The 27,904-nt window shown below is 42.2% G+C and overlaps 1 protein-coding gene across 1 annotated transcript in view; it reads left to right on the top strand.

Annotated features, from left to right (window-relative positions):
- The window catches only part of nsg2 (neuronal vesicle trafficking associated 2), a 33,455-nt gene extending 19,918 nt beyond the window's left edge, over positions 1–13,537 (top strand). Inside the window, exons 3-4 of the mRNA XM_071902780.1 lie at positions 10,477–10,587; positions 13,340–13,537. Coding sequence (XP_071758881.1) covers positions 10,477–10,587; positions 13,340–13,537 — 309 coding nt within the window. The remainder of the gene's footprint in view (positions 1–10,476; positions 10,588–13,339) is intronic.
- The last annotated feature ends 14,367 nt before the right edge of the window (positions 13,538–27,904 follow it).

Here is a 27,904-nt window from a genome sequence, read left to right as displayed (position 1 = left end):
CGATAATTATAGTGATGTGATAGCGGAGTCGCACCACTTTCTCACAACATGTCTTGTTGCTGCACTGCATTCTGGTCTATTGAGCCTACTGTCTGTGGAGAGAATGGTCTCTCTGCCTCTTCGATGATGGGTTTCTCCCTGTATGATTGTTGAACGTCGGTGCAAAATGGTGAATCAAGAAAGAAGCCCTCGCTCTTTGATTCTGAGGGACGTTTACCACTGATGTTTTAGATCGCTGGACATATTTCTCCTATTAAACTCCATTATAGCTGCACTGCTGGAAATAGCTGGACATGACGTCACATCATCTACGCTTGGCCAGTTATCCACAGGAATAACAAAAATACACCACCAAACAACAAAATGGACCCATGCAAAGCACATCACTGATAGCTGTTTTTTTAAGTATTTTTTAATGTTTTCAGTGATTTTCCCTTGCTTTCTCTCCCTCTCTGTCTCTACTATATGTGCATAATAGAGAGAGGCATGCACACACGCTTATAAATGTCAGCGACAAAGTGTCCAGTGCCACACACACACACACACACACACACCCCAGACTTCTCAGTGGTATCATGGCCATCACCACCAAAGAGAGATCCCCCCTTCTTGGCTTTTTTGGTCCCAGTCTCATTTGGACATACTGTGTCCTGTAGATACACACTCAGAGGCGCGGCTGAACGGGGAAACACACTTGTGGGGTATGCACTCGTTCCCGCAGTTGAATATTCCCCAACCACATATTTTTAAATCATTTCTGCCGGCCTGTCATCATGTTAAGTATGTTGACTCATATTTAACTCTCCCCACTGTCAACAGGCTGTCAAAGGGTGAATAAATGGTGCAAACTCCAATTAGGAGAGCAGAGTCTCTCCTCATCTTCCGTTGTACGCTGAAAACTCATCTCTTGAGAGTACCTCACATCCCCTCTGAATCATATCCCTCGCCAACATCTTTCCTCCTCTGCTCGCTCTAATATGTTCTTATCTTAAAGTAGAAAAAAAAACCCTCCTGTCTCTTTCCTTAGCTCTTATTTCTCATATTTCTTTTCCTAGCACATGATCGTTCTATTGTCACGGGAATATTGAGCTTTTCTTACTATTGGTTGCTTCTAATGTTGGTGAATTAAAGCTTATTTTACTTTTGCACTTGCTGTAAGTCATTCTATGTGCCTAAAATGTGAAACAACTAAAAATGAAAACTGCAATGTTAGTCTATACACAGCCATAAAGAGAGACTGGCAGCATTTTGCGTCCCGACTGTTGTATTAAAATTCACAATCATAATTTAGTATTTAAATCAGGTTATGGCCAGGGATCTTGCAATGTTATTGTCTGTGTTTTTTAAGTCTTTAACTTAACTAAAAAGAATTCATTCTCAGGTCACCAGTCAAAATGATATACAAACACAGACAGATAAAGCGTGACAATTAACCAGACACACACACACACACACACACACACACACCTACACACACACACACACACACACACACACACACACCTACACACACACGTACACAGCTGTCTACAAGGTGAACACATACAGCAGGAACATTAAAAAAACCCAGGAGACCGAGAGACAGGAAACATTAGAGTAATGAACCTTGTCTAGTGATGTAAACAACTGTTTAGAGGTGTGTAGATTCTGGTGTGTGCGTGTGCGTGTGTGTGTGTGTGTGTGTGTGTGCATGTGTGTGTGTGTGTGTGTGTGTGTTAGTAGGGAGGCGTACCCCATCATTAATAATATCTTCTCTCTTGCGACGTCTTCATCTAGCAGAGTAGGAGCTGATTAGCAAATCTAATCCAGATGTTTAGTGTCTCCTCAGAGACTTATTACTGATGCATAAGTAGTGTGTGTGTGTGTGTGTGTGTGTGCGTGTGCATTCACACAGGGAGTTTGTAGCACGTTTGTAGCCTCATTTGTTTGAAAGTTGCGAGGGTACAGTAGGTCGCAGACTCCCAATCAGCTGAATATCAGCAGCGATCGAGGATAATCAAGTCCCAGGAACAGAGGGCTGGAGGGGTTGCAGCGCATGTGATGTTTATTCATTGTGCTCTTGTTTGTGCCATTTCCCTCTCTCTCTCTCTCTCTCTCTCTTTCTCTCTCTCTCTCTCTCTCTCTCTCTCTCTCTCTCTCTCTCTCATTCAAGCCCACCTGGTATTTGATTTGCAGACTATGCCTGAAGAGCACATTCTCCTCCAAACTGTGTGTCTCTATCCAACTTGACAGTGTGCTCCTACACACCTTTGAAGTTTTGTTTCCATAGAGACCTCGCCTAATTGGGATACATTAGCATAATTAGCATCCATCTCCTGCTGAACATGCACTGTCTCCCTCAGTGTGTGTGTGTGTGTGAGAGAGAGACACAGAGACAGAGAGAGAGAGACTTTGACTTTTGATGTTCTTTAATGAAATGTCTCACAACAAAACAGGAGGAAGTAACTAAAGTCACCTTAAAAACTCACCGACCCGCTACACATACACACACACACACACACACACACACGCACACACACCAGTAACATTTACAATGCTAGCAGCCCTCACAGGTGCAATCAACATCACAACGCAGTCAGACCTTCTCCCACCGTACATATGGCATTGTGCAATGAGACAACATCATTCCTGAGATTAAAAAAGAAAAAGAAAAGGATGTATTCCACTCTAATGCGTGCAGAGACGATTCCTCTTTCAGCTTTGCCACATGAACTGTAGGACCTGAAAGCCCTCACCTTGTTCCTGTGGGTCAGACAAACGGCAAACTTGGCCTGGACAAACGGAAAATTCAGCAACGCACTTTTTATGGACAGAAAACACCAGACCAAGAATGTCACACAGGACAGTCAACAAGTTCAAAAACACATAGAGAGAGAGAGAGAGAGCGAGAGAGAGAGAGAGAGAGAGAGATGAAAGTTTATAGTTTCATCATTGGATTTTACAGTTTCGAGTTTTCTCGGCATGCCCTTCTGTGTATTGTATGATGTATGATTGATGCTTTTCGATGAGTGTGCGGCAGACATACTGCATTTTCATACAGACTGGACTGTGAAACAACATTTACTGCATTGAACTCACACAGTTATAGATGAACTCCAGCCTAAAGCTGAGTTTAGACACTGTGTGTTACTCTGATGAAGGTTAATCCTTCAGTCATACATACACGCAGTGATACTTAATAGTTTCCCAGGGACACAGCGACACCTTTTACTCATTCTGCTGTCGCGGCGCTGCTGTTTTATACCTTGCATTCAAATTGTTCATTCGAATATTCATTTATTATTAATATGAACAACTCAGTCCCACTCTGCAAATACAGCGAATCGAGATTGTAATCGGCGCTGTCATTAAAAGACACTTCCTGGAGTTTATCCACCGAAATAATGGACTTCTAGAGTATTAGTTTAGAGTAGATGGTTTGTTTTTTCAGCTTTTGCACCCAAATGACCTTTGTGTAATGGTAGTGCTTGCTGAATTTCATTGAAAATCTATCCACGTCCGCAGAAAAACAGCATGGGTGCTGACTAAGGATCCACTAAGCCCATGTTCTATTCGTTGATTTTGGAGGAAAAATGTAGCTTGTTGACTTCGACTGACCTATCCGAGATCAGAGGCATAACGCACGCGAATGCTTTCCTCAGGTTGGACTTTCGTCACTTTAACTGTTTCCATTTGAGACACAAGGCATCTCATCATGGGAGTGTTTGTACTTTGTTGCCACAGTACTGTAGCGGTGCTTACCTCAACCGGATAGCCGGTCCTCCAGAGGCCGAGTCCCCTCGCACCGTCTCCTTGGCATCGCTCCGCCCCGTCTCACATGCTCTGCACCGACGGAGGGCCCGGGCTCCCTAAAGGATCCCCGCTTTGAGAGTTGTCTTTGTTCCACTGACTAAAAACAAAGGTGAACTTTGCACTGAGATACTTTTGGGGGGGGGAAAGACAGCACACACGATTAGCAGTGAACTGCTGCGAAGGCATCCAGGAAAATCAATGGAGAAAGTGTATTCTTCTCAAATACATCAGAAATGGTTTGTTGTTTTGCCCCCCTGCTAGAAACATCAATTTGGAAAAAAAATAGGTTTATCTGTTGAACTGCAGCACCACACTAGTATCTGAGCATTTATCAGGAATCCAGTAAGGCTTAAAAATGTGCATTGGAGCCTTTATGGCCGCAGCGTTATGCTTGCTTGCAATGTCTGCTGTCTTGTCCCACGGCCACCACTGCTTTATCCAAATGCTTTAGCCATTCATTTCAAACCATCAGCAAACAGCCTTTAAGGGATAAGACAGTGTTCTATTTACACTTTTGGGGCATTTAGCTAATGCCCTTATCCACTACTTGCACGTTTATACTCTACTTACAGTGACAGAGTAGGTAGGGGCTTAGTGTTTGGCTGTTGTTGGAACCACATTCGCTGCTGCGGGGATCAAACCTGTGACCTTTCCGTTATCGGGATGCGGTTTCCGAACCTCTAAACCCCCCTCATGACGCCCAGTTCATTCATTTCAAATCATCAGAAAACTGCCTTAAGAGGATAAGAGAATATTTCATCTACGTTTTTACGCGTTTAGCTGATCCGCGGCTTACACACTTATACTTGCAATGAGCAGGTAAGGGCTTAGCGTCTCGCTCAAAGACGCTTCGACAGGACACACGGCGATTTGATGGACACATACTGGCTTTTGCTTTGTTTTTTTCCTTTCTTTTCAGAGGAGGGTTTCTCTAACCTATCAGCCAATTTATTCATTCCTAACAATCAGCAAACTGTCCTAAAGAGATAAGAGATTACAGCCAAGATAGAAGGTATTTGATATTAGAGCTCTCCTCATTTGATATTAATAAGCCTTTTTAATACATGCAGGGGCTCGACATATCTGCCATGTACATGCACAAGACGACGGTAAATCTCCTTTTGTGCTGCGCCAAATTCGCCAGTAAGCGCACAAGGGAGCAGAAAATAATCCCTGAAAAACGGAAGAATTGAGTTTCGTTTTGTGCCGGTATTGAGACGGTGTCAGGAGGGTAATAGGAAGATGAGGGAAAAATAGTTGTTTATGCTTCCTTCAGCGGTGTATTGATCGACGCATCAACTGATCTCCCATTGTGTTAGCTCTCTGTCTGCCTGCCTGTCTCTCTCTCTCTCTCTCTCTCTCTCTCTCTCTGTGCCACCTGGCACTGAGAGAGGAAGAGATTCTCCATCTGCCCCTGGATCTCCATCATTCTGTCTCTCTCTGGCTTTCGCTCGGTGCTTTATTGTCTCTGTCATCTCCTCCTTTTTCTCTCACTTTGCTCTCTCTTTCTGTCACTCTGTTATCTGTTTTTATCAGCATCATTTTTCTCCCGCATCCCTCTCCTGACCCACACCCACCTTCCGTCGCTCTCTCCCTCTCTCTCTCTCGCTTACACACTCACACACACACACACACACACGCGCTCTTCTCTTTTCCTAGAGTGAATGTGTGGAGGTGTCTGCTCCCCCATATGGCCTGTCAAGTTCCAGCAGTGCGAGTGGGTGGCGTGTTGCATTCTAACATAGCATGGCGGGGAAAAAAAAAACAACAAGAGAGAAATCATATGTCGAGTGGTGGTAAAATAGGCTGTGAAGGAGCATATCCAGTTTTTGAAATTGCCTTTGAAATCATGATGCACTGTACGGCACCGCCATAAAACGATAAAGAGGAGGTGTGTGTGCGTGTCTGAGTGTGTGTGCACTATGTGTGTGTGTGTGTGTGTGTGATAAAGAAAGACGTAGGAAAACAAAAACAGTAGGTAGCGGGCTGAGAATGCTTAATCCACAGTCGGAGATGATATGCACAGAGACGGAGGGGGACAGAGGAGCGGTGCTGCTGGATTTTTGTTATAATCTGGTTTGAGTGTTTGTCTTTCTCCATCGCACACGGCTGTCTGTGGCTGCAGCCGCCTGTCGCTTGACTGATGGGACTGGGTGCTGCAAACAGAAATTCTAAGAAGAAGTATCTGCATCAAAACAACTGGATCTGTCTCATTTTAAAGCTGTTTTGGGCAATTTCACATGTTGGCGGCTCCAAATGACAGCGAGAGGTAAATGTTAGAAAAATTTGAACTTCAATACCCAGAAATCCCGTAATGTGACGTCAGTAAACTGCACACAGCATGCTCATGTTTACTCACCTGGCCGGTCTGTGATGCTTTCTACCAGAGGAAACCAAAGGGAGAGAGAGAGGCAAAAAATCGAATGTTGGTGAGTCCAGCTTTCTCTGGACGGAGCGCTAACTCACTGCTGTTTAGGAGACCGTTTGTATTTCGCTCTTATGTTTTGATTCGTCACTTCCAGTTAGTTTCAATTAGTGGGGATGGGACACTTTTCTCTGTTGCAGCCCCACTTTGGAGTTTAAGCCGATAAAACAGGTGTATTTTTACATAAAAACCTTGTCTAGAGCAGCGTTAAATACAATCAAAATGGTTTCAACCATGTGGATAAAAAAACAGTGCTTCTGTCTATTTGATTTTAACTTTGATTTGTTTATTGTTTGCTGTCTTGTTGACTTTGTACTGTCATTTGTTGGTTATATGCTGTTTGTTATTGTGTTTGGCTTTGAAAAAGCAAAATAAAATATTCAAAAAAAAAACAAAAAACAGTGCTTCTGTTGGCCCTATAGGCGGATTTTGATTATCCATTAAAGCCCAGTGAGTATATCAAACTGCCAGAACTCCCAGTCAATCTAATCTTTATCAATAGAGCCAATCCTTGTTGAGGACGTGTTGTTCCCACACCAGATTATAGTGGGAGGCTGAGCTGCACCTGTGGCCAACAGAAATCACATCTGTCGATGCTGCTATCTGGGTCGGACAGCAAGTGGGATGATGGTTGTGTTGGTGGTGATAGTAGTGGAGGATGGCAGGTAACAGAGAGCTAATGTCAAACAGCCATAATGACTGTATTAAATGAAAGAAAATAGAAAGAGTGGAATAGAAAGAAAATAGGACGAGGGTGGTGAGAGCCTTGAATTGACAATAACCTTCAACCAGTGATTCACTAGGGATTTTACCAAAAGGATTATTCTATTCTATTCTATTCTATTCTATTCTATTCTATTCTATTCTATTCTATCCTGTTGTGTGTTCGCCCCTGGTCAGTGTGACCATATCCTTGTTATCCTTGGCTTTAGCTGTCATCAGATAAATAAATAAGAGCATTATCTTATCATAGGGAAATACAGCATCGGGCCAATAGATACTGGCAGATAGAGTATGCATCTACTTTCATGCATGGAGGGAGTCTTTACCGTGTGAGTGCTAGCATCATCCTGACCTCCTAAGGTTTACTGTAGAGTTCAGCCAGATTATTAATAATGGAGAAAGGTCAGGATAGATATTTAATGGAGTTATACACCCCGTGTCTATAGCTGTAGCAACGGGGATTTAAAAATGTAGGTTAAAAGCTATCAATTGTAGTTATTAAGGGCAGAGTGTGTTCTTGCTTGAACTGTTGCCTCAGTTGCTGTGTTGAATCTGCAATTATAGTGTCATTTAAGGCATAAGATTTTCTAAAACTATAACCAACATTATCATTATCCTTTTATCTATCAACGCTGCGGAAGTGCAACTGAGTGAATATTTTATTTTCTTTGAATTTGGACTCTGTCTTAAGTGATAGGCAGATTTGTCCGATACAGTATTCTGTTTTTCTATGATATTAATAAGTACTTTTCGCTGAAATATGATACTAAACATTTGTACACATAGAATAGCTTATACAGGCTGGCTATACTTTCCATGCCGGGGTTAATCCCACTAATCCATTTCATGTATGTATGCTGCTACTTCAAATTCAGCACCAGCCAAGAGCGGAAATAGAGTCTATTGTATTATTGTCTGCTTGATCACTGTAGGAAGTCGTTTCATTCAATAAAAAAAAAAATGGAATGACTGTTTCAGTGTTTGACACATAACTGAAGTGCATATTTGAAGATAGTTTGAAGTTCCTGCATTTTAGTTGTCGAAAAGAGTCAAGAGTAAATCTCTGAAGTTATAAGCTACTACTGCTGTTTTATTTAGAGGCGTCAATGAGTCTTAACAACTCATTTCATGTCTCAAAGTGCCCGACCAAAGCAAAGTTGCGCCTCTGCATGCACAAAAACAGTCATTGGTTTCCTCCGTGTTACGAGGAGCTTTGCAGTAATCCTCTTAATAAGCCGTTTCATGTACATCACTATTCAAAAAGGGGGTCACGGTGGATCTTAAGTCATTCCACGTCTATTGCCGCTCCAAAAAGTGGGGGTCGCCGCGACTTTTAACGCATCCTCTAATGTATTCTACTGTCTGATGTGCGAGATGTAATTTACCAAAGAGTGTCAGCGGCGAGCGAGGCTGAGCGTCGTGTCCCCCGGTTGACACCGAGTCAGCCATCACTTAGCCTGCGTGTCCCTGTCCACCCCCATAAGGCTGATCGAGACTAATGATCACACCACGTGTAATTGCTCTGACATCTTGCTGTGACCGACCATATAGAGAGCAGTAAATCGGGATCGGCTTTAAACGCCGTCCTCTGAGTAGAAACGGAAACAGGACATTGGAAATATTCTGCCACTATACGGACGTTTTGATGCCTTGGTCACGCGGGTAAATCTGACATTTTTACAGCAACGAAATAATTTTAGCTGAGAACTTTAGAGTGTGAGGATAAGACAGACACATACGCACACACACATGCGGGTATAGGCATATATGCACACAGCACACACACACATACACACACATGCACCCACACCCGGAGTGGCATTTAAAAGTTGGCAGACAATACCATTCTTAGACACAGCTATCCTTTGCACCCAATTTGCATAATTCTAATTAAATGCTCATTCCAAAGTACCCAATCAGGGTGTCAAGTAGAAAGTAGGAGAAAACGAATCCCTTTATATGTTAATCTGCTTTACTACGACATCGTCTAGCCTACCAGGGAAATGCACACCAAACTACACAGAGGATATAGACCTCCGCATTTGCATCAGTCTGCGGAAATAAATGTATTCCAACATGTTAGATTAAGTCTTCTCCAGGCAATGATTACGCGTTTTTACACCGCAGAGCTGTTTTTTGTATCTGCACCAGTGCTGGTCCATGCAATTCCTGATCACATTTTATGGTTCCTTGTCATGAAAACTGACCAGAACAATATAGTTCAGCTCAGTAGAATCTAGTTTTTGATTGGTTAGGCATCAAGTCAGAGTCCATTGAGAGGAAGAAAGTGATGTGAATAAATTGGCTGTGTGCTCTAAAAGTTTCACCTGCCTCGTTCCACGTCTCGCTCCACTGGTCTTAGAGTTGCAATTGTTTATACATTTTTGTTTGGACCAACCACTGACAGGCTGAATTAGCAGCACTTTATCACCAGAGAGGCTGCTGGCAGAGTCATAAAATGCAATTAGAGACACTGTATTATTGAATTGTTTGCCACCTCCGCATTTAATATGAAAACAATTATTTCTTTCCTCTGCCTCTGTCTGTAAACAGCTGGAAATATTCAGACAGTAGACTGAGGGCTAATTGATTTCCTTTGCTGACTTGAGTACATTGACAATGAATGTAAGTCTGGTGCCAGCTAGATTACTAATTGATTGACGAGTTTCTTTTCAAAACAAGACATCCGACAACTGAATTATATGACACTTGCACCTACAAAATGATTAGCATCAAAGTAAAACTCAGAGTGGATTATTAGCTTTCTGAAGTACTTTGCTTACACAGTTTCAAATGACATAATCAGTTGTTTTTTGTAATAGATATTCCTCTAATATTGCTTGTTAGAATGAAGCCCTTCATATGAACTTTTCTCGCATGGCAAGATTTCTTCATCTGCACAACAGAAGAGGATATCTTGGGAGGATTACCTGAAGATTTTGTTTGAGCTGAGACAAGTCTACAGTAGCTTTAGTGTGCTTTCTCCTCTCTCTTTGCTGAGGGACGTTCTATGATTTAATGGGTATTGAAGTTGTAAAAATTGAAGATAGGTTTGTATGTACAGTCAGTGAACCATTCTTTAACCAAGAAAGTTGATGAAAAATAAGTTACTGTTCGCAATTATGGTAAAAGGCAAAAGTCGTCTCGGTTGCCAGAGTATAGGGAAGAGAAATACAGTGCCTGGAGCAAAATAAAAACACATAGAAAAGAAGAACAGAGTCAAACAGCGGAGAAATTATCTTCATGCGCTGTGGTTTTGCATCATTGGTCTCTCATTTTATCCAAACCAAGCAGCGTTGTGTTGGTGGAAGCAAGGTTGCTTTTAACAGTGTCAAAACCTGAGTCATTCATCATGTAACTCAACAGGAACACCTTGCCTTGAGGAGCTATTGACCTCAGTCGGCATCGTCTTACCATTTATTGTGACTACACACACACACACACACACACACACACACATACATGCTCTCACGCTCTTTCTCTCTCTCTCATACACACACACAAACACTGACCAGCGTGTTTTGTCCTCCCTCCAGGTGACCATTCTGATCATCCTGGCCCTGGCCTTCCTAGCCTGCATCGTGTTCCTGGTGGTGTATAAAGCCTTCACCTACGACCACGCCTGCCCAGATGGATTCATTTATAAGGTACGACCTACGAGCGGCCCGCATTACATTTATAGCGTTATAAGTCACCCGTCCTGCGCCCGGAGATAGTGAAGCGGTTCGCAACAGGGAAGTTAGCACTGCAAAAACTCTCCATCTTAACAAGTCATCTTGTCTATTATTGAGTCCTAAAATTCCTAATCTTCTTCAAACAAGTGAAAAATTCTGCCAATGGGGTGAGATAATTTCACTTGTTTCAGGAATCTTCTAGAAACGATCGTCAGAAAAAGGCAGATCACTGCACTACTATCAAGAAAATGACACTTGATTCTACAAAATTTGTATTGGAAACAAGTGAAATTATTGAACCCCATTGGCAGATCTTTTCACTTTTTATGGTGCAGTGAGTAGGAAGACTTTTTTTTCAACCGGATGAGTTCAACCAGCTGCCCTGCTGAAGTGTCCTTGAGCAAGGCATTGAGCAGCTCTGTTCTGTAGCCGACCCTGACCTCTGACCTCTGACCTCTGACCTCCCTGTGGGCGGAGGAGGAGGGCAAGAGAAAAGCGACTTTCCACTGGCTTTGGATTAAACCCAGCCACAGCCTTCCTCTGCCTCCCTCTCTACCTGCCCACTGTCTAAATAAAGAATCAACATACCAGAGGTGAGTGGACTGCCCACGCTCCTTTGGGACAAAAAAAAAGAAAAAAAAAAAGAAATAATACACCTGTCCTACTTTTACTTATTTTTAAGGTCAGGTTACACAGAGAAGCTAATAAGGCATACAGCTGGGCAACTTCATCAGTGATATTAATGATTCTGATCATTTTATACTTTTGTTCCTTATACATACACAGAGAAGCCAAATAAAGACTCTCCATTGAGGTCACACGCATGTATTCCCATCCATACCTCATACTTTTAGATAATGTACAAGCTTAATGTAATGTCATTAGCCTTGTTAGATAAATAACTCCTGCCTACCTTACTATAATCGCCACATTATGATAAAAAAAAAGGTCAAAAAAGAGAAAACGGCTCACACAACCATCCATATCCAACATAAACTGCAGTCCAGATCCAGCTCTATACTGTTACTGTTGAATCTGAGACAGGTGTACAGCCATTGTTATTTTCCTTTCCTTTCCTTTCCTTTCCTTTCCTTTCCTTTCCTTTCCTTTCCTTTCCTGTCCTTTCCTTTCCTTTCCTTTCCTTTCCTTTCCTTTCCTTTCCTTTCCTTTCCCGCTACACCTTTCCTTGTGTAGCAGTTTGGAGCCCTGGCAGTGTTTACCCTAATACTTATACATTTCCAGTTCACTGCTCATATAAAGCTAGTAAGTTTCGCAGTGCCTTGTGAGAAGTCACCTTGGAGGTCTGTGTCTCTGGACAAATCTGGTCTGTTAGGTGGAATAAATCTAGTTTTAGGCGTACAACCTCTGCAGGGGCTGTGACTGCAGTCTGCAGAGAGGTATTATTAGCAGTGTCACATACACACACACACACACACACACACAAGCGTGAATAGACAAATGCACACACAGGCGCACACACACACACACACACAAAAGCACACATGGGTGTAAACTCATACACTCTTATGCACATACTAATACACATACTCACTCAAACACACACACACACCATTAATATGGCCACTGGGTCCTCTTCTGTAAACAGTGTGAAGCAGATAAACAAAAATCCTGCAGATTTCCATTGAAAAGTGTTGATTCATTGTCTGTATTTTCTTATTCGGAGCTGCTTTATCAGCTTCAGTGACACAAATGGCCTCTTCTTCTTCATTCCCTCTGATGGAAACTGAAATGTATTGCAGTACAGATGATTTCAAATCAACTTAAGGATGAAATAATTGACCCAAGGTGCAGCATAACTGATGGGTTTTCTACTAGTTTTGCATTTGGGATGCAAATGTGACCTTGACCATGTACACAGTATTCCCCTATCAGAATGTCTTTTGACCCATTTTTAGGTCTTAAGTCTCAGCATTTAGTTTTATTAAGAAGCAACAAATTCTTGTGTTCTCTCTTTTCTAGCTGCACAAGAATGGGATTTTTATACTTTGGTCCACAATTGGAGTCCACAATTTTAACTGAAAATGTACAGGTGCTACATGTAGCATTTTAACATCAATAAATCATTATCACATTAATTTTGAGACATTCATATAATTACCGTAAACATACAAGACCATCGCCGGATTGGCAGCCTCTGTAGGCCACTACTGCATTTTTACATTAATGTAATTTTTACATTACATTGTGTGCCACTGGGTCGTTTCCACGGAAAAAATCTGCTGTGTTGCTTTACGGCACAAAGGGAGATTACTTTACGACACAAAAGAGGAGGAGGGCGCTCTTCCTCCGCAAACGGAGTTTAAGTTTTAAGAGTTTCTTGCAAAAGCAACCGGTGGAACGAGTTGAAAGGCCTATATGAAAAAATCACTTCCAACATATTTGTTCTCTTCAGCAAACTGAAAGAGAAAACCTTTGACTAAAGAATCAAAGATCCTCTTAGCGAAAAGAAGCAACAGGATTTATGGGAATTGTGGTCTTATTTTTGAGAAGCACTAGCACCAACAGTATCACTCGCGCGAGACAGAGGCTACCAGTCGTCTCAACCATGGTCTCATTTGTTTACTGTAATTATGGTGTCATTTGTTTACGGTAATTTGACAGTGATATACTGATGTTTAAAAATGCTACACGAAGCACCTTTACCAACAAATGGCCTGATAAACGAGCTGAACCTCCCTGCTCTCCCTCTGTTTGCCCCTTACAGCACAAGCGGTGCATCCCAGCCTCTCTGGAGGCCTACTATGCTGCTCAGGACGCCAACTCCAGGGGCCGTTTCTACACAGTGATCAGCCACTACAGCATGGCCAAGCAGACCACTTCGCGCTCCGTCTCCCCCTGGCTGCCTGGAGGGGCGGGGGGGCAGCAGCACGACGCCAAGCCGCCCGGCGGCGACGGGCACTGAGTCCGAGGGCCGAAGGGTTAAGGGCGTTGCAAGATGTAAACATATACAGCTACATGCAGACGCAGACATGAGCAAGTACAGACACAGACACACACAAAACACGTAGGCGGATATTTAGAGATATAGACAAAAGAGACACGTACACACACACAGCAGCTGCATCCATACGCCAATATAGAGTACGAACACGCATGCAGACATGAAAACACACAAACACATGCTAGAACATATTCTGATTTACCTTGTCTGCCCGTTTATGTGCTCACTCTCAATGGGGAGGGGGGCGTTTCTCATCGATCCTTTGCTCCACTGGGATCATTATTGTCCGCTGATACACTCACACACACACACACACACACACACATACACTCTCATGTTCTCTCTCCCCTTACCATGTTTGACTCCCTTCCTCTACTTTATGATTTATTTACTGTCATGATATATTTATTTTTTACTGTAATGTATGGATGTTTTGTATTTGATATCAGGCAACTGTTTGTACAAAGGCACGAGTCAATGCTGAATTTCACGCTTTTCTCTTTTATGAGATTCTCCGGAGTATGGAGTCATTTTTTTTTTTCCAAGTGTGTATAGTTACTGTAACTTCATTCATGTCTCTCTCGCTCTCTCTGCCTTTCTCGTCCAAGCTGTACGCAACCGAAGGCGCACACATGCACACACACATACGCACACACACACACACACACACACACACACACACACACACACAGCACCTCTTATTCCAGCCCAAAATATGTCTGTGCAGTCTCGTATTACTGTGACACATTCTCATTGTGAAAGGCAGACAGGAGTTTCTGTGATGGCCCCGATTTGAACTGTACTGTCTAAGGAATGTTTGACACAAACATCCACATCCGCAAGACTTCTTGAGTTGACTGAATGAAGTATTTCATCATGGCTGTTTGATAGCTCATATAAAACCATATTTTCAATGTTCTGTGCTATACATTCAAAGTCAGAAATCCCCCAGTGACCCAAGTTGTACATAGCGCTGTGCGTTCAGGATAGTTTTTTGTGTGTATGCATTGTAGTAGCTTTCATTACGAGTTCACATGTTTGTTTTTTTTCAAAGAGCTACTGCTCATTCATGTGAGTTACTGTACTTACATATGGCTTCAGTTAGCAGTCTTGTAGCTCCATATTATATGGGTGTGATAGCCTGTCTGTGCAGATGAAAAACCCACAGTGCTGGGGATGGGATGGGAGATCTTGTGCATATCACCGTCTCTTGCCAAAACTCTTATTTTCTGCTACGGTTTGTTATGTTTTTAGATGGGCTTCCTCTGCAGCAGAGTTTGATTCCTGTACTGTTTTTATTTTCTGATTTTCGATCTGTTGTCAAGAACGCTTTTATGAGATATTGTGATGTTGTTAGTTGATATGTAGCGATACCTGGCGTAATTTATCAGTGTGCATCCTTGTCCCCCTTCTCTAGGTTTGAATTCAAAATAAAACAAGCTGTGACCTGAGCTGAGTGAGTCTGTCTGTCGGTCCCATTTGCTTCTGCATGTCTTGAGCTCTCACACACAGTACCTAATGCAGCCTCGGGGTAGTGCAGTGTGAATGACAGTGACAGCTCTTTTCATTCTGCGTACTATATTATTCAGATGTTCCTGCTCCTACTCAAATTCATATTTCATTAGATATGTATTTCTGCTTTATGTTTGTAACTTGCCAGCCGAACAGCCGAAAGCAGATTTGTAGGCTATAATGACGAGCGCCAGGGGTGCCACTGTGATTGACAGCGAAAAAAGTACCTGAAAAATAATATCTGTACTGGCTACTGTATATATTATTAATCTACAAAGTCCTGTGTGAATGGCAGATAAGGCTTCGGTGTCCGTGTTTTATGTACAGCACTAACAATGGTGCCTTCAGTGAGTGACATGAGTAGCTGGCTCCCCTAATTAGAAGCTCGTGTTCTGACTGATCCGTCAGCTGTCTGTATCTTTCTCACCGCAGGAGAACAGTGAGACACCCGCTGAATGCCACAGCTCACTGAGAGAGAGACAGACAGAGAGACACACACACACACACACACACACAGAAAGAATGAAGAGTAATTTGACAGATACTGTAGATGAACAAAGAGAAACAGGCAAAATGAAAAGTGTATGCAGTGTTTGCATGGACAAATGTAAACTCATGTACACTGAATTGCCTGGATTCAAACTGGAAAGCCTCTGGAAAGCTTCAAATAACAAGTAAACATGTCGTCCCCCATGAATGATGCAGGCAGCCTTCGGGCCAATCAGTAACAAGATGCTTCATCCCTCCAAGACCACTGATGTAGTAGTTACGGCCTTTCAAAGTGAGAAATGTTGACCTTTATATAGCGTCCCTATCAGGCCAATCAGTGTAATTTTTTAAATGCCAGAACACAGTCCCAAAATGCATCATTCCTCCAAGTTTAGTCAAAATCAGACCAGTAGTATCTGGGATATCACATTTGAATATTAGGACAATCAGTGTAATTTGTAAGGAGAGCTAGATATCCATAACAAGCTGCATGTCAACTGGAATAGCAGCGTAGGAGTTAAGGTCTTTCAAAGTCATAAATTCTTACCTTACTAGCATCCCCATCAGGCCGATCAGTGTAATGTTTTTAAACGCCAGAACAGAGTGTGAAGAGATGCATCATCCCTCCCAAGTTTTGTCGAAATCAGAGCAGTAGTGTCTGATGGACAGACACAGTACAGACAAAATTAAATATATAATATCACAGTTGAGTGTCATATTTAGTCCCCACCAAAATATGAATTTAAAAAAGTTAATAACCGCTAGCCATATTGTAAAACACTGCAGCTCATCTGCCTGATCAGAGTATCTTCTCGTGGATTTCCAGGTCAAGTCATGCTCGATCTCCCTGTCCAGCCCTCCGAGCTGCGTCACACAGACAGTCTCACGTTGCTGCTAACAACAAGACCGAGCAGATGGCGCGATGAACCTGCAGATTCACATTTTCTAAATACTGAGGCAGAGATCGAGCCACGAGCAACTCCACAACCTTGTTCCTGTCAGACGGTTGCTGAACGGTGAGTTGGAGTCACTGGAGCTGCCTGCTTCTTCATCTTAACTTTTGTTTTAGTCACATGGGTGAACGCTGCGCATTCAAAGGTTGTGATTGGTCATGTGTAATGAAAGTGCTTGATATACCACAAAGGAACTTTCAGGAGAAATGAAAATATAAACACTTAAATATCGCAGAATGACATCATTATTAATCATGGAAACATAAAATTGTGGAACAGGATTATCGACACTAGGATTAATTGTGCAGCCCTAACAATACATAGCATACCGCTAGCCATATCATTCATTGATAGCAGGACAGGTGATTTGTACTCAAAGTTTGAAAAGCTGACTCTACACTCTATTAGTTTTTCCACAATTGTTTACACACTAAAACTGGAACTTGGGACACAGTCACTAAAACCTGAAACTCATGTATCAAATCCCTAAACCAAGTCTGCAAACCTACAAGCACATGTTCTGCTTTTCACTCAGTTTGCAATTCTCAGTCACACTTTTTGCAAAACACTACACACAGTAATGAGTAGTTTTCTCTCGTTTTCTACCTTAGGCACAACATTCAAAAACTAAAATCACATGTGTTCATTTGGAAGCACTGCCATCCCAAATGTTTAACTTCATTTACCAATTGGCAACATCCACTCATCACTCATATAAACGCTAATATCTGAATTGATCACTCAGAAATCAGAGCTTTAGCACTATAAAAAAGGCCACAGGTGAGCTCTCTTGCTTTTGAGAACAATGGAAACCAATGTTGCAGTGAGAGCTAGAGGAAGAGGAGTGACAGTACGACGAGGAAGAGGACAAAGAAGAGCAGAGGGAACAGTTATCTCAGATGGGTCACTTTGGCTCACCATGTGGTCGACATGGGTTGAGCATGAGGGAGGCTGGGCAGAGAGTCCAGACCAACCTGAGCTTCACTGCTGCTTCCATCATCCAGATATTCAGAAATAGGACTGTTGTGCCTAAGGTAGAAAACGAGAGAAAACTACTCATTACTGTGTGTAGTGTTTTGCAAAAAGTGTGACTGAGAATTGCAAACTGAGTGAAAAGCAGAACATGTGCTTGTAGGTTTGCAGACTTGGTTTAGGGAATTGATACATGAGTTTCAGGTTTTAGTGATTGTGTCCCAAGTTCCAGTTTTAGTGTGTAAACAATTGTGAAAAACTGTAACTAGCAACATGCCAAAAAGGACAACCCTAACCCTAACCCTACTGCAGACAGTCCTGCTACACTATTTATTAGCAGAAGCTTGTAAATTATTACTTTAGGTTATAATAAAATAATTTTAAATGTATATTTTGCGTCAAATGATTAATGTCTTTGGTAGCCATGTAATAACTGGGATAATGTACAGAGAGCTGGTCTTGAAGTCTTGAATCACCCTGTCAGGGCTTATTTTTCAGTAATGACTGGCTCTCTGTACATTCCCTTCCATGGTCATTTATTATTACTGTAGTAGGAGATTACTGACATCAGCTATCTCCCTGTATATCTCCACCTAATGTATAGCCTGTGTCAGGAAAAGAGGGAAACACATAGATTTATATATTTCAAAATTGGAATGTAAATGAATTGTCATACCTTAGAGATGCTTTTTATAGCGCCAATTACATATTTACAAGGCAGTGATGGAATTACCTTTCCACGGACTTTAAGATCTCCAAATATGCTCACAAATTGGTCCACACAGGAAGCCTCGTTTGCAGAGACTCATCATCATTCGATCCAGTTACCACGCAGCTGCCATGTATCATTTTTGATGCTCAATGAGTTTAGCCAACTGCTTAGCCTAAGATCCATTCCTTCTCTTCACACTGCGGAAGCGTACAATCCTCACCAAGCTTATTAAACCATTCATTTTAAAGACCTTATAGCCCTGGTAACAGACTCGGGACAATTGGCAATCAGATATGGGAAGAATTGTGGCTTAATCCTCTCTGCGGCTCTCTAATTATAATGGCAAATAGCTTCCAGCGGTATAATTCATGCTAAATTCCTCCTAGTGCAGGATATTAGATATTGATGTGGAGAAGAACTGATTGTTGCAGACAGATCTTTTAAATGTTCATTGGTGTTTCCTCAAAGGAGATGAGAAGGATGTGGAGGAGAGGAGAGGAGAGGAGAGGGAAGGAGAAGATAGAAGAGGAGAAGATAATGAGGAGAGGAGGAAGGGCAGAGAGAATAGAAAAGGACAGGGGAGGTGAGGAGAAGAGAGAGGAAGGAGAGGAGAACTGGGAAGGGAAGAGAGGAGGCAAGGGAAGGAGAGGAGAGGAGCGGAGAGGAGAGGAGCAGAGAGGAGAGGAGAGGACAGTTGAAGTGAGGAGAGGCGAAGAAAGGAAAAGAGGAAAATAAAGGCTTTGCGTTGATTGGCACAGAGGGAAATTAAGTCTGACAGCTGGAAATGAACAGCCATTAATGTCCATCCTGTTGTCTCTCCACACAGGAAGAGATACGACGGGTTTGAAACTTGGCTGATGATTCGGAGGTGTTATGTTTGTATCCACTGCAGAATGATAACTCCCTTCCCTCAGCTGTCTCCTCCGTTCGCTCTGATTCCTCTCTCTGTTTAGTATTCAATTTCTCTCTCTCTGTGTCTCCCTGTCCGTTTTTCTCTTGCTCATATTCCATCTTCTTGGTTTCATATTCCAGCTCTCTTCCAGTCTCTCTTTCTACCATACTCTCTCTCTCAACACAGGTTTTTATTGCTGTCATCTCCTGTACCCCTTTTGTCTTTCAGCTACTTCTCATTTCCTTAAGGGCTCCGTCTGTGATCCAAATGTAAACATAAAAAAGGTGGACACCAAAAATCAAAACATAGGATTGGAGACATTTTTAGGGCCACCTTTAAGAATTTTATGCAAAACCAATTTTTCACTATTTCTCCTGCAAAAATGATCCAATCTCAACAAAACTTTGCACACGGAATATATGGACATCCTAAAAAAAACAAACTGAACTAAAACTACCAAACCCACACTGCTGAAATTTAAATAAAAATTAAACACTATATAAAAAAAATCTAATGAAAAATCCCAAACTTTAATAACCATCTGCTCCATTGTTTTCTAAGTTTGAGAAGGACAAGTGTCTTCCTTCTCACTGCCTGTCTTCCATTCTGTCTCTCTTTTGCAAACACCCACACACACACATTCAAATACACATGCATGTGCACCACACCGACACATATACACAAACAGTGGAAACACACACGCGCGCACACACACACACAAATATGGCCATCTGTGTGGTTTGCGCTCTACACCTCCATCTCTCCTCCAGCCGTCTCTCCTGCTGTCAGAGAAAGGCTGCTTCTCAGTAGTCGGCCCTCGGAGGTACGGAGGAGGAAAAGAGAGGAGAGAAACGGTGGAGGAGGGAGACAGACCCAGGGGGAAATGGCACGAAGGGAGGAGGGAAGGAGTGAGGTAAACGGTGGGGAAGCAGCCACCGGGGGTTTCATTAAAGCTTCACCAGGCTATTCTGCGCATTGGCAGCCCCAAATGGCAGCGAGACGCAGCTTAACCAGGGCCGGTTTTAGCCTGCTATATTAGGGTGGGCTGGTAGAAATAACAGGTGGGCAACTTGGGCGGTAGGTAGCCCAGAGGTTAAAGAAGCAGACTAGTAGTCCGAAGGTTGCCGGTTCGAATCCCTGGCCAGATGGCACAAAAATCTGGCAAAATGACAGCTGGCAACCGGAGGGTTGTCAGAGTCAAGATTAGATGCAAGCTCCTGCCATCGTGCCCTCAGGTCTCTCCAAGCTGTGTGTTTGTGTTTGGATTGGTGTTTGGGTTAAATGCAGAAGATTAATTTCCCCATGGGGATTAATAAAGTAGTATTTTATTCTATTCTAATTTATAAAGAACAATTTGAAGCAGGGAAATTGGGAGGTAGTGAAGCAGCATTTCTAAGTTTGCTGCTACCCTATGATTTGAGTCAGTGGAGGGCAGATTGATTTACCCTAAAATAAAAAAAATGCTTCATCCAGATTTGAACATAATCAACTCCATAACATTTATTTTCATTGGATGAGCTTAGTTCTCAAATAAAATTAAAACCTAATAAAGTAAGACTTCTCACCATAGCCAATATTTACAAAACTAGAAGGTAGTCTTATTCAAACTCGAACTGAAAAGTGACAAAGAAAACAACTAAATCAACTCAAGCCTATACTCAAACTTCAATGTAACTATATATATATATATATATATATATATATATATATATATACATACATATATATATATATATATATATATATATATATATATATATATATATATATATATATAATCCAACAGGGCAAAATCAGAACATTTTGTAAAACTTTTTTTTCTCTTTTTTTTCACTTTGTTAGGTATATCCAGCAGCAACCTGAAAATCCATATGTACAGTATATCAGTCATATATCCATTTCTTTATTTCTATCTATCTATCTATCTATCTATCTATCTATCTATCTATCCATCCATCCATCCATCCATCCATCTATCCATCTATCTATCTATCTACAACATCAGTCTCCTGTTTCCCTTGGCAAAAATTCGAACAAATTCATCCATGTCTAAGGTATTTGTTATTGATTTCTCATGGGCCAAGATCACCAAATTCCTCTTTCTTTCATGTAACATGGTGCAACGATAGGGGATTAGGACTCGTGAGAGTGTGGAGAAGGAACTCTCACATGATGCTGAAGACACACCAATTACCAGGGCTGTTAAATACAATTTATGCAACTCAGGAAAAGCTTCCTTATACTCCTGCAAGTGTTTACACACAGTGGACAGAGCTGTTTCATTTGGACATTTCTTGACCAACATTGGTTTTGCATGTCAAAAATTTCATGCCAATAAAGCCTATTGAATTGAATTGAATTGAATTGAATTGAATTGAGAGAGAGAGAGAGAGAGAAAGAGAGAGAGAGAGAGAGAGAGAGAGAGAGAGAGAGCAGTGGTGGTCGAGCGAGCTAGAGAGTGAATGAAGAGAGGGAGCGGTGGTAGCGAGAAAGCCGGTGAATCAGAGAAATAAAACGTTATTTTCTGATTGTTTCACAGCGGTTATGTTCTAAAGCACAAATAAACACGCCCACACCCCCGCACACCTCCGTACAACCCTGCGGGAAGTGCCACAACGCCTGATTTGGTGTGAATACGGCACACTCTGTGCAGCGGACGGGTCGCTTCAGAGCTCTGTGTGCTTGTGCCTGAACACGACGAGAAGGGGGGGTGGGTAGTGGGCGACTTTGGAGGCGGGCTGTAGGCTGCCCACCCAATCAGAAGTTAGAAATGGTACAGGTATTTTCTGTGCTATTTTTCCATTGGCTGAACAAACACTTAACTTTTGACTGGGTGGGCAAGATGCACGTTTGGGTGGGCTGAGCCCACCCCTGCCCATTGCTACCGCCGGCCTTGACCTTAACTGTTTGAATTTTGCGGACAATCCCCAGAAATCATGTAATGTGAAATCAGTAAACTGTAGCACACTCCTTGGACCTAAATTTGGCTGGTGGGGGTGGAGGTGGTGACGATCGAGCTTCTGTCATTGTTGGTGAGTGCAGCTTTGTCTGCACATGCTGCCGGAGACAGTTTTGCGTTTCGCTCTTACGGTTTGATTCGTCACTTCCTACAGAATTTCATTGGGCAAATGGGGCAAATCCACAGCGTCTCAATCACTGGGGGGTGGGGCAGAATCTCCCCCTTGAAATACCATAATTTTGTCCAAAAATTATCCTACTCAATCATTACTTACTCATTACCATTAGTAGTCTGTGACAGTGTGTCTGCAGAGAGCCTGCCTTCCGCCTGTTTTTATTATTTCTGAATGTTTGGGACGTTTCTGGGTGTCGACCTATTGGCAGTGGGTGTGTCCACCTGCAACCAAAACCACTGCTAAATCGTTTTATATCTAAAAGTCACGCTGGCTACGGTAGCAGTCCCGAATTCTGATACAGAGTAACTGGAGTTCTGGTCAGAGCTAGTCCCAGCAAACAAGCCACTGCGGGGCCACTGTGGGGTTTTTGTGGGCAGTGTGGGCTGGGGCAAACCCACTCTAATCCCACAAGGGCCCACTGTGGTTTTGCCCATGCAGGGCCCACAGTCTTTTCCCACCTATGGGCCCTGTATGAGTTTTTTGTGGGCTGCCCACACTTGGGCAAGGGCCCACAGTCTTTTCCCACCTATGGGCCCCGTATGGGTTTTTTGTGGGCTGCCCACACTTGGGCAAGCCCACTTCTCAGACTGACAGGATTTAAGGAGAAGCCACTCACAAACTGGACTGGTACAGATGAGGTTAAGTGTCCTCTATATAAATTCATAATGTTACAGTTTCTGTGTATATGATTAGCTGTTCATATCCATCTTTTTCACTTTGCATATCTTGTATAGTTCCATAGAGATCAGGTATGCATCTACTCCTCACCCTCAAGACATCTGAGAACAACGCCGTCACCTCCAACATGTCCCGGCTTATGGCCTCAGAGTGCTTTTGGAGCATCTTCAGTCTGCAGAACCTCCTCGCTACAGTGGACCTTTACTCCAGAAAGTTGATGCAGAGCTATGTAATCAGCTTCAAATGCAGCTGACTTGGCTATAGAAAAAATATAAAAGCAGCCGATATACTGTGGCTGAGGTTGCGTAGCTTTATGTAACGTTTTTGCTCCTCCTTGTTTCATGTTTGTTTTGATATTTATTTCATTATTAGCTTAGACATACCTTGTTATATGCATGGTTTTATTGCATGAATATCTTTAATATTAATTACATTTTGAATCATTTATACAAGTTGTGTGTTTTATTTGGATTTTCCAAGTGTAGGGAAAACATGCAAACAAGCTCTTTTTGGGCCCATGTGGGGCCACTCTAGGCTGAAAATTGCCCACACCAAGCTGTGCAGCTTTGGGCTTAGTTGGGGCCCACACATGGCCACCATTTCACGGCTGATATCGGCCCACTGTGGCCCCACATTGGCCCCAAACGGGCTTGTTTGCTGGTGTGTGTGTCGTGAGTCGGCAGCTAGCTACCGTTGTTAGCGCAGCTTCTTTGTAGTAGAAAAGCTGATATAGCTAGCTAAGCTACCCGGCACCTACCTGTCCAACAGAAAACAGGCCGACTCTGTGTTGCTCTTCATCTCCATCCTCTCCTTCAATACTTGCCAATGGGTGAAAGCCAAACCCAGATTCACTCTTGTTCCCATTCTGGCAACTGCGTGTGCTTCACGTCTTGTTGAGCAAGGGAGGAGGGGTCAACTTTGAAAGCTGTGTTTACAAGCCACAACCGGCAAAATCCTATTCAGTATGCCTTTAAGGCTGATAAGACTGGTGTATTTTTACATTAAAATCTTGTTACATCCTTCCACAAGTCCTCTCTCTCTCTGTCTCTCTTAATTCAACGTTCTTCTTTGACTTACATGTTGAAAAACTCCTCTTTTTTTTCTCCTTTAATATTCATCAAGTGTCGCCTCGCTGCTGAAACTCACCACTTTAATTACTTCTGTTTTGACACGTTCTGTGAATACTGCCGCAATGTATGTGAATGGTTTGCCTTGGTGGTCGTGAGGGTTGAATGATGTAAGTGAAGAGCCTGACCTTGTTTGTCTTTGGTATTAATACTTTTAAACACTTTTAACATGGTGTGTTAACTACCAATTTATACTGTAGGTTATTATGTAATAAGATAAGATTAACTTTATTCATCCCCAAGGGGAAACTTGGTAAAACATACAGATATTTGATAGTAATTGATATTTTCATAACATTTCAGGCATTTACAGCAACTGACCATAAGTGAGTAGGTGGAGGTTCAGTTTTATACTCAAGGTCACTTTTGATGGACTCCTCACTGACCTGTGACCTTTCAGTTACAGATGGTCTCTCACACTATTAGAACAGCCTTTACTTGACGTTTCATTGGTATCCAAGCCTGCCTTCTGGACACAGCACTGGTAGTACTTTAAGATTATGATTTTTTTACTTTGACTTTTTTTCCCCAGCATTTTTAGGTTAGCCAACTACAATATACTCAAGAAAACTGTTAATAAAAGCATGACATATTTAAGACAGTCAGCATTTTACATTAAAAATTCAGCATTCCTTTACAGTTACATTATAGGTGATTTACAAGTCAAGGATGTGCACAAGGCCGGGCTAAAGTTGCCCGAGCAACAGCCCATTTGCCCTCTTTGGCTGAGCTGCCCCTCTGGATGGGGAAAAAAATAAAAAAATAAAAAATTGCTGTTGTGGCTGCATAAATACGAGTAGCCCATGATTGTTAAAGTTAGACCAAATTAAATCGCCATATCATCCAAACTTTTATTACTTTTTGATAGGCATGCCTCCGCAGGACACAGAGATGGGGCGGCCCAGATCACGTCACGTTAGCGGTGCCCTATGCCCCCTGTCATGTGACACTGTGGTATTGTTGCCCCTGTGTGAGGGCTCCAGGTGAGTCTTTTGAAGTTGTGGAGATGATTAACTACGATGGTAACGTTATATAACCAATGGGATGCCCTGTGAATAAAAATCTCCACATATGCTTCCGAACAATGTGCAGCTTGTCACGTTTGCATCACGTCGCGCAATATTGCCTTATATTATTCTATCACATGAACCAATCTTAGCTAGCTAGCTAGCTAGCTGGCTAACATATAGGCAGCAGGCTACATGCAAGATAACTCCTCAGTTACGACCATTACATTAAGTGTGCGTTCTGGGGATCTGATGGTTTTGACTGTTGAATCATGCTAGATTAGATATTGTTTACAGTCAACATGAAGCTACGTGTCGTGTGCGAACAGACCAACCTAACGCCACGTTAGCTTCTTTCTAGCTTGTGACATGAGCTGCTAGCTATGTTCTTGAACATGCTTCATTCAGGTTGTGATGAATTTTCAACCAACAAGCAGATGTAGCTGATAGAAGTCGCCTTATTTTTCGTTATGAGATCATAACTTGTAATGTTCAAATTGGTTCAAATGTAATGCATGTATTTTTTTTTTAATGTAATGTTAATTTTGGGTGCTTACAGTAGGCTACAATGCCTTCCAAAAGGAGGAGACAACAGCAGAGAGAGAGAGAAAGAGCTGAGGGGAGCTAAGGGGAGTGCAAGTGTGCAGAGCTGGATACAGACTACCAGCAGGCCAGCAGGTGAAGCATTATGATAGAAATGTCAAGCAACCATTTCCTACATAATTAATTTAATGTGAAGTAGGCCTATTTTCTCAGAAGCATTTTTAAAAAAAGTTGGAGTAGGCTAATAACTAACTAAAAACGAATATTTCAATCAATGATAAATGCACAGTATTATATCTGTGCATAGTATTGTGAATGAGTTTCATCTTTAACATAATGTTAAAGAGAGTGCTTTTCTGTAGGGGGCTAACCCCAAAAGCTCCAGTTCAGAGAGCGTTGGAGAGCCTGGTGATCAAGTAAAATACTTCTAATAGCTATAGTGAAATATGGGGTGGTAAGGCCAGAAAATATGTTCATGAAATCCTATATGACATTTTGTAATTGTTCTGTATTCTAGTACATATTTTTACATACAAAACTAGATATAGCCTACTCCAGTCTAATTCCTGGGCTTCACCAGGAATCATTGAGTCAAGCCACTGTCAGCATCACATCCATGAAAATTCAACTGGCTACACTAAAGTGTTCAGTTGTCTTAGTGCATTTTTTACAGTGAGAAGTATATATAAGGTACTTGCTATTTTAAATAGTAGTTCTACCATGCCCAAGCAATCTTGAATGGAAAATGGTATTCTTAATTCTGATTCTAATAATTCAATTTAAGATGAGGCGCAACCACAAGGCTCCAGACCAGAGAGTGAGGGAGAGCATGCTGAGCATCAGGAGACACATCAGACAGGTACATATGAGGGTGGTAATGGCCGAGTGTGAGAGAGTTACTACAAAAGGCACCTAAAATGGGGGGGTGGTGGTGCCCTTTTTTCAGGTTAGAGCAACAGCACCTCAAAATGTCTGTGCACGTCCCTGTTTACAAGTGTTAATAATGTGTTTTAAAGGCCTGTAAATGTCAGATGAACTAAAGCCTTGTGAAATGGCACCTCATTTCGAGTCATTACCAGACTCTCTGGGGCTTTCCAAATGAAGTGTGTGTGTGTGTGTGTGTGTGTCTCCACCTGTGGCTGCTCGCATCATTAAAACCGTTGTGTTGATGCACAGAGCTGCTAACTATTAAATTCCAACTAAACACACCGCTTTGCATCGCCGTCAGCTTTGTGTCAATGTGTTCCTTTAGTTTCTCCACATCCACAAAGCGTGTTGTTTTGAAAGAGGAGCAGAGGGGAAAGGGTCTGTACCATGTTTACAACAAGTATAGCTTTGTTTTTTTTCACTATTTGCACATATGTAAAAAAAAAAAGGCTGCAATAGCAATACACCCACAAACTACAGCCAGGCACTTGTATAATACGTTACAATTATAAGCTTTGTGGAGTGTTTGTCGCTTTGAAAAATATATCTAGTCCTTTTTACATTGAAGATCATAGCCTGTGGGATTGCCACTCATTTCATGAATTTTTTTTTTTTTTTTTATGTGAGTGAGTGCACCAGAAAACAACCAGCTTCAACTTTATTTCTCATTATTTCAATGCGCTGTTTGAGGATGAAGGTGTGCTTCAGCCTCATGGGAAGAGGAGCAGCTTTCATCGATTTCAAAGGAAGTACTCCCTTGATGGCTGATGGTAATGCCTGCTGGTTGAGATGAGAGATGGTTGTGATGGAGCTTAGGGGTTAGGTAGCTCCATCTGCACACTTACAGTACAAGTCATGGCCAGCTGTATATTCCTGCACTCAGTCCGTGCTCTACTGCACTGCTGTCCACTTAGCTTTCTCTTCCCTGTGGCGACCTGCAGAGCAGAGCCACTCTCTTTCTTCATAACTTAAAATGTATGTCTTCAAGAAATGCTTCATGTCTACCTCTCTCCCACCTTTCTCTGCTCCCTAAACCACAACCCCCCCTCTCCTATATCCCCCTCCTCAAGTTGTACTGATCATGCTCCCTTTCTTGTTAATAAAATGTCTACCTTTTCTTCCTGGCTGCTATTTCTTAGCACCTACATGATGACTGTAGAGACACAGGGATATTTATTACATATACTGTCCGGGTGGAGCGACTGATGATGGTTATTTATACATTTAAACATACTCTTGCACTCATTGTAAGTCACTCTCAATGAGATAATCAGCTAATAGCTTAAATGTAAATGTAAGTGCATGCAAGTGTGTGTGTGTCCCTGTGTGTGTTCTGGCCTAGTTTCCCCCAGCCATTTAGCAGAGCATCAGTACACTCCGCT

Source organism: Centroberyx gerrardi, chromosome 11 (genome assembly GCF_048128805.1).
Source record: "Centroberyx gerrardi isolate f3 chromosome 11, fCenGer3.hap1.cur.20231027, whole genome shotgun sequence".
NCBI classification, from domain to species: Eukaryota; Metazoa; Chordata; class Actinopteri; order Beryciformes; family Berycidae; genus Centroberyx; species Centroberyx gerrardi.
Note: the sequence above shows the minus strand (reverse complement) of the source record. Positions and strands in the feature narration are given on the sequence as shown.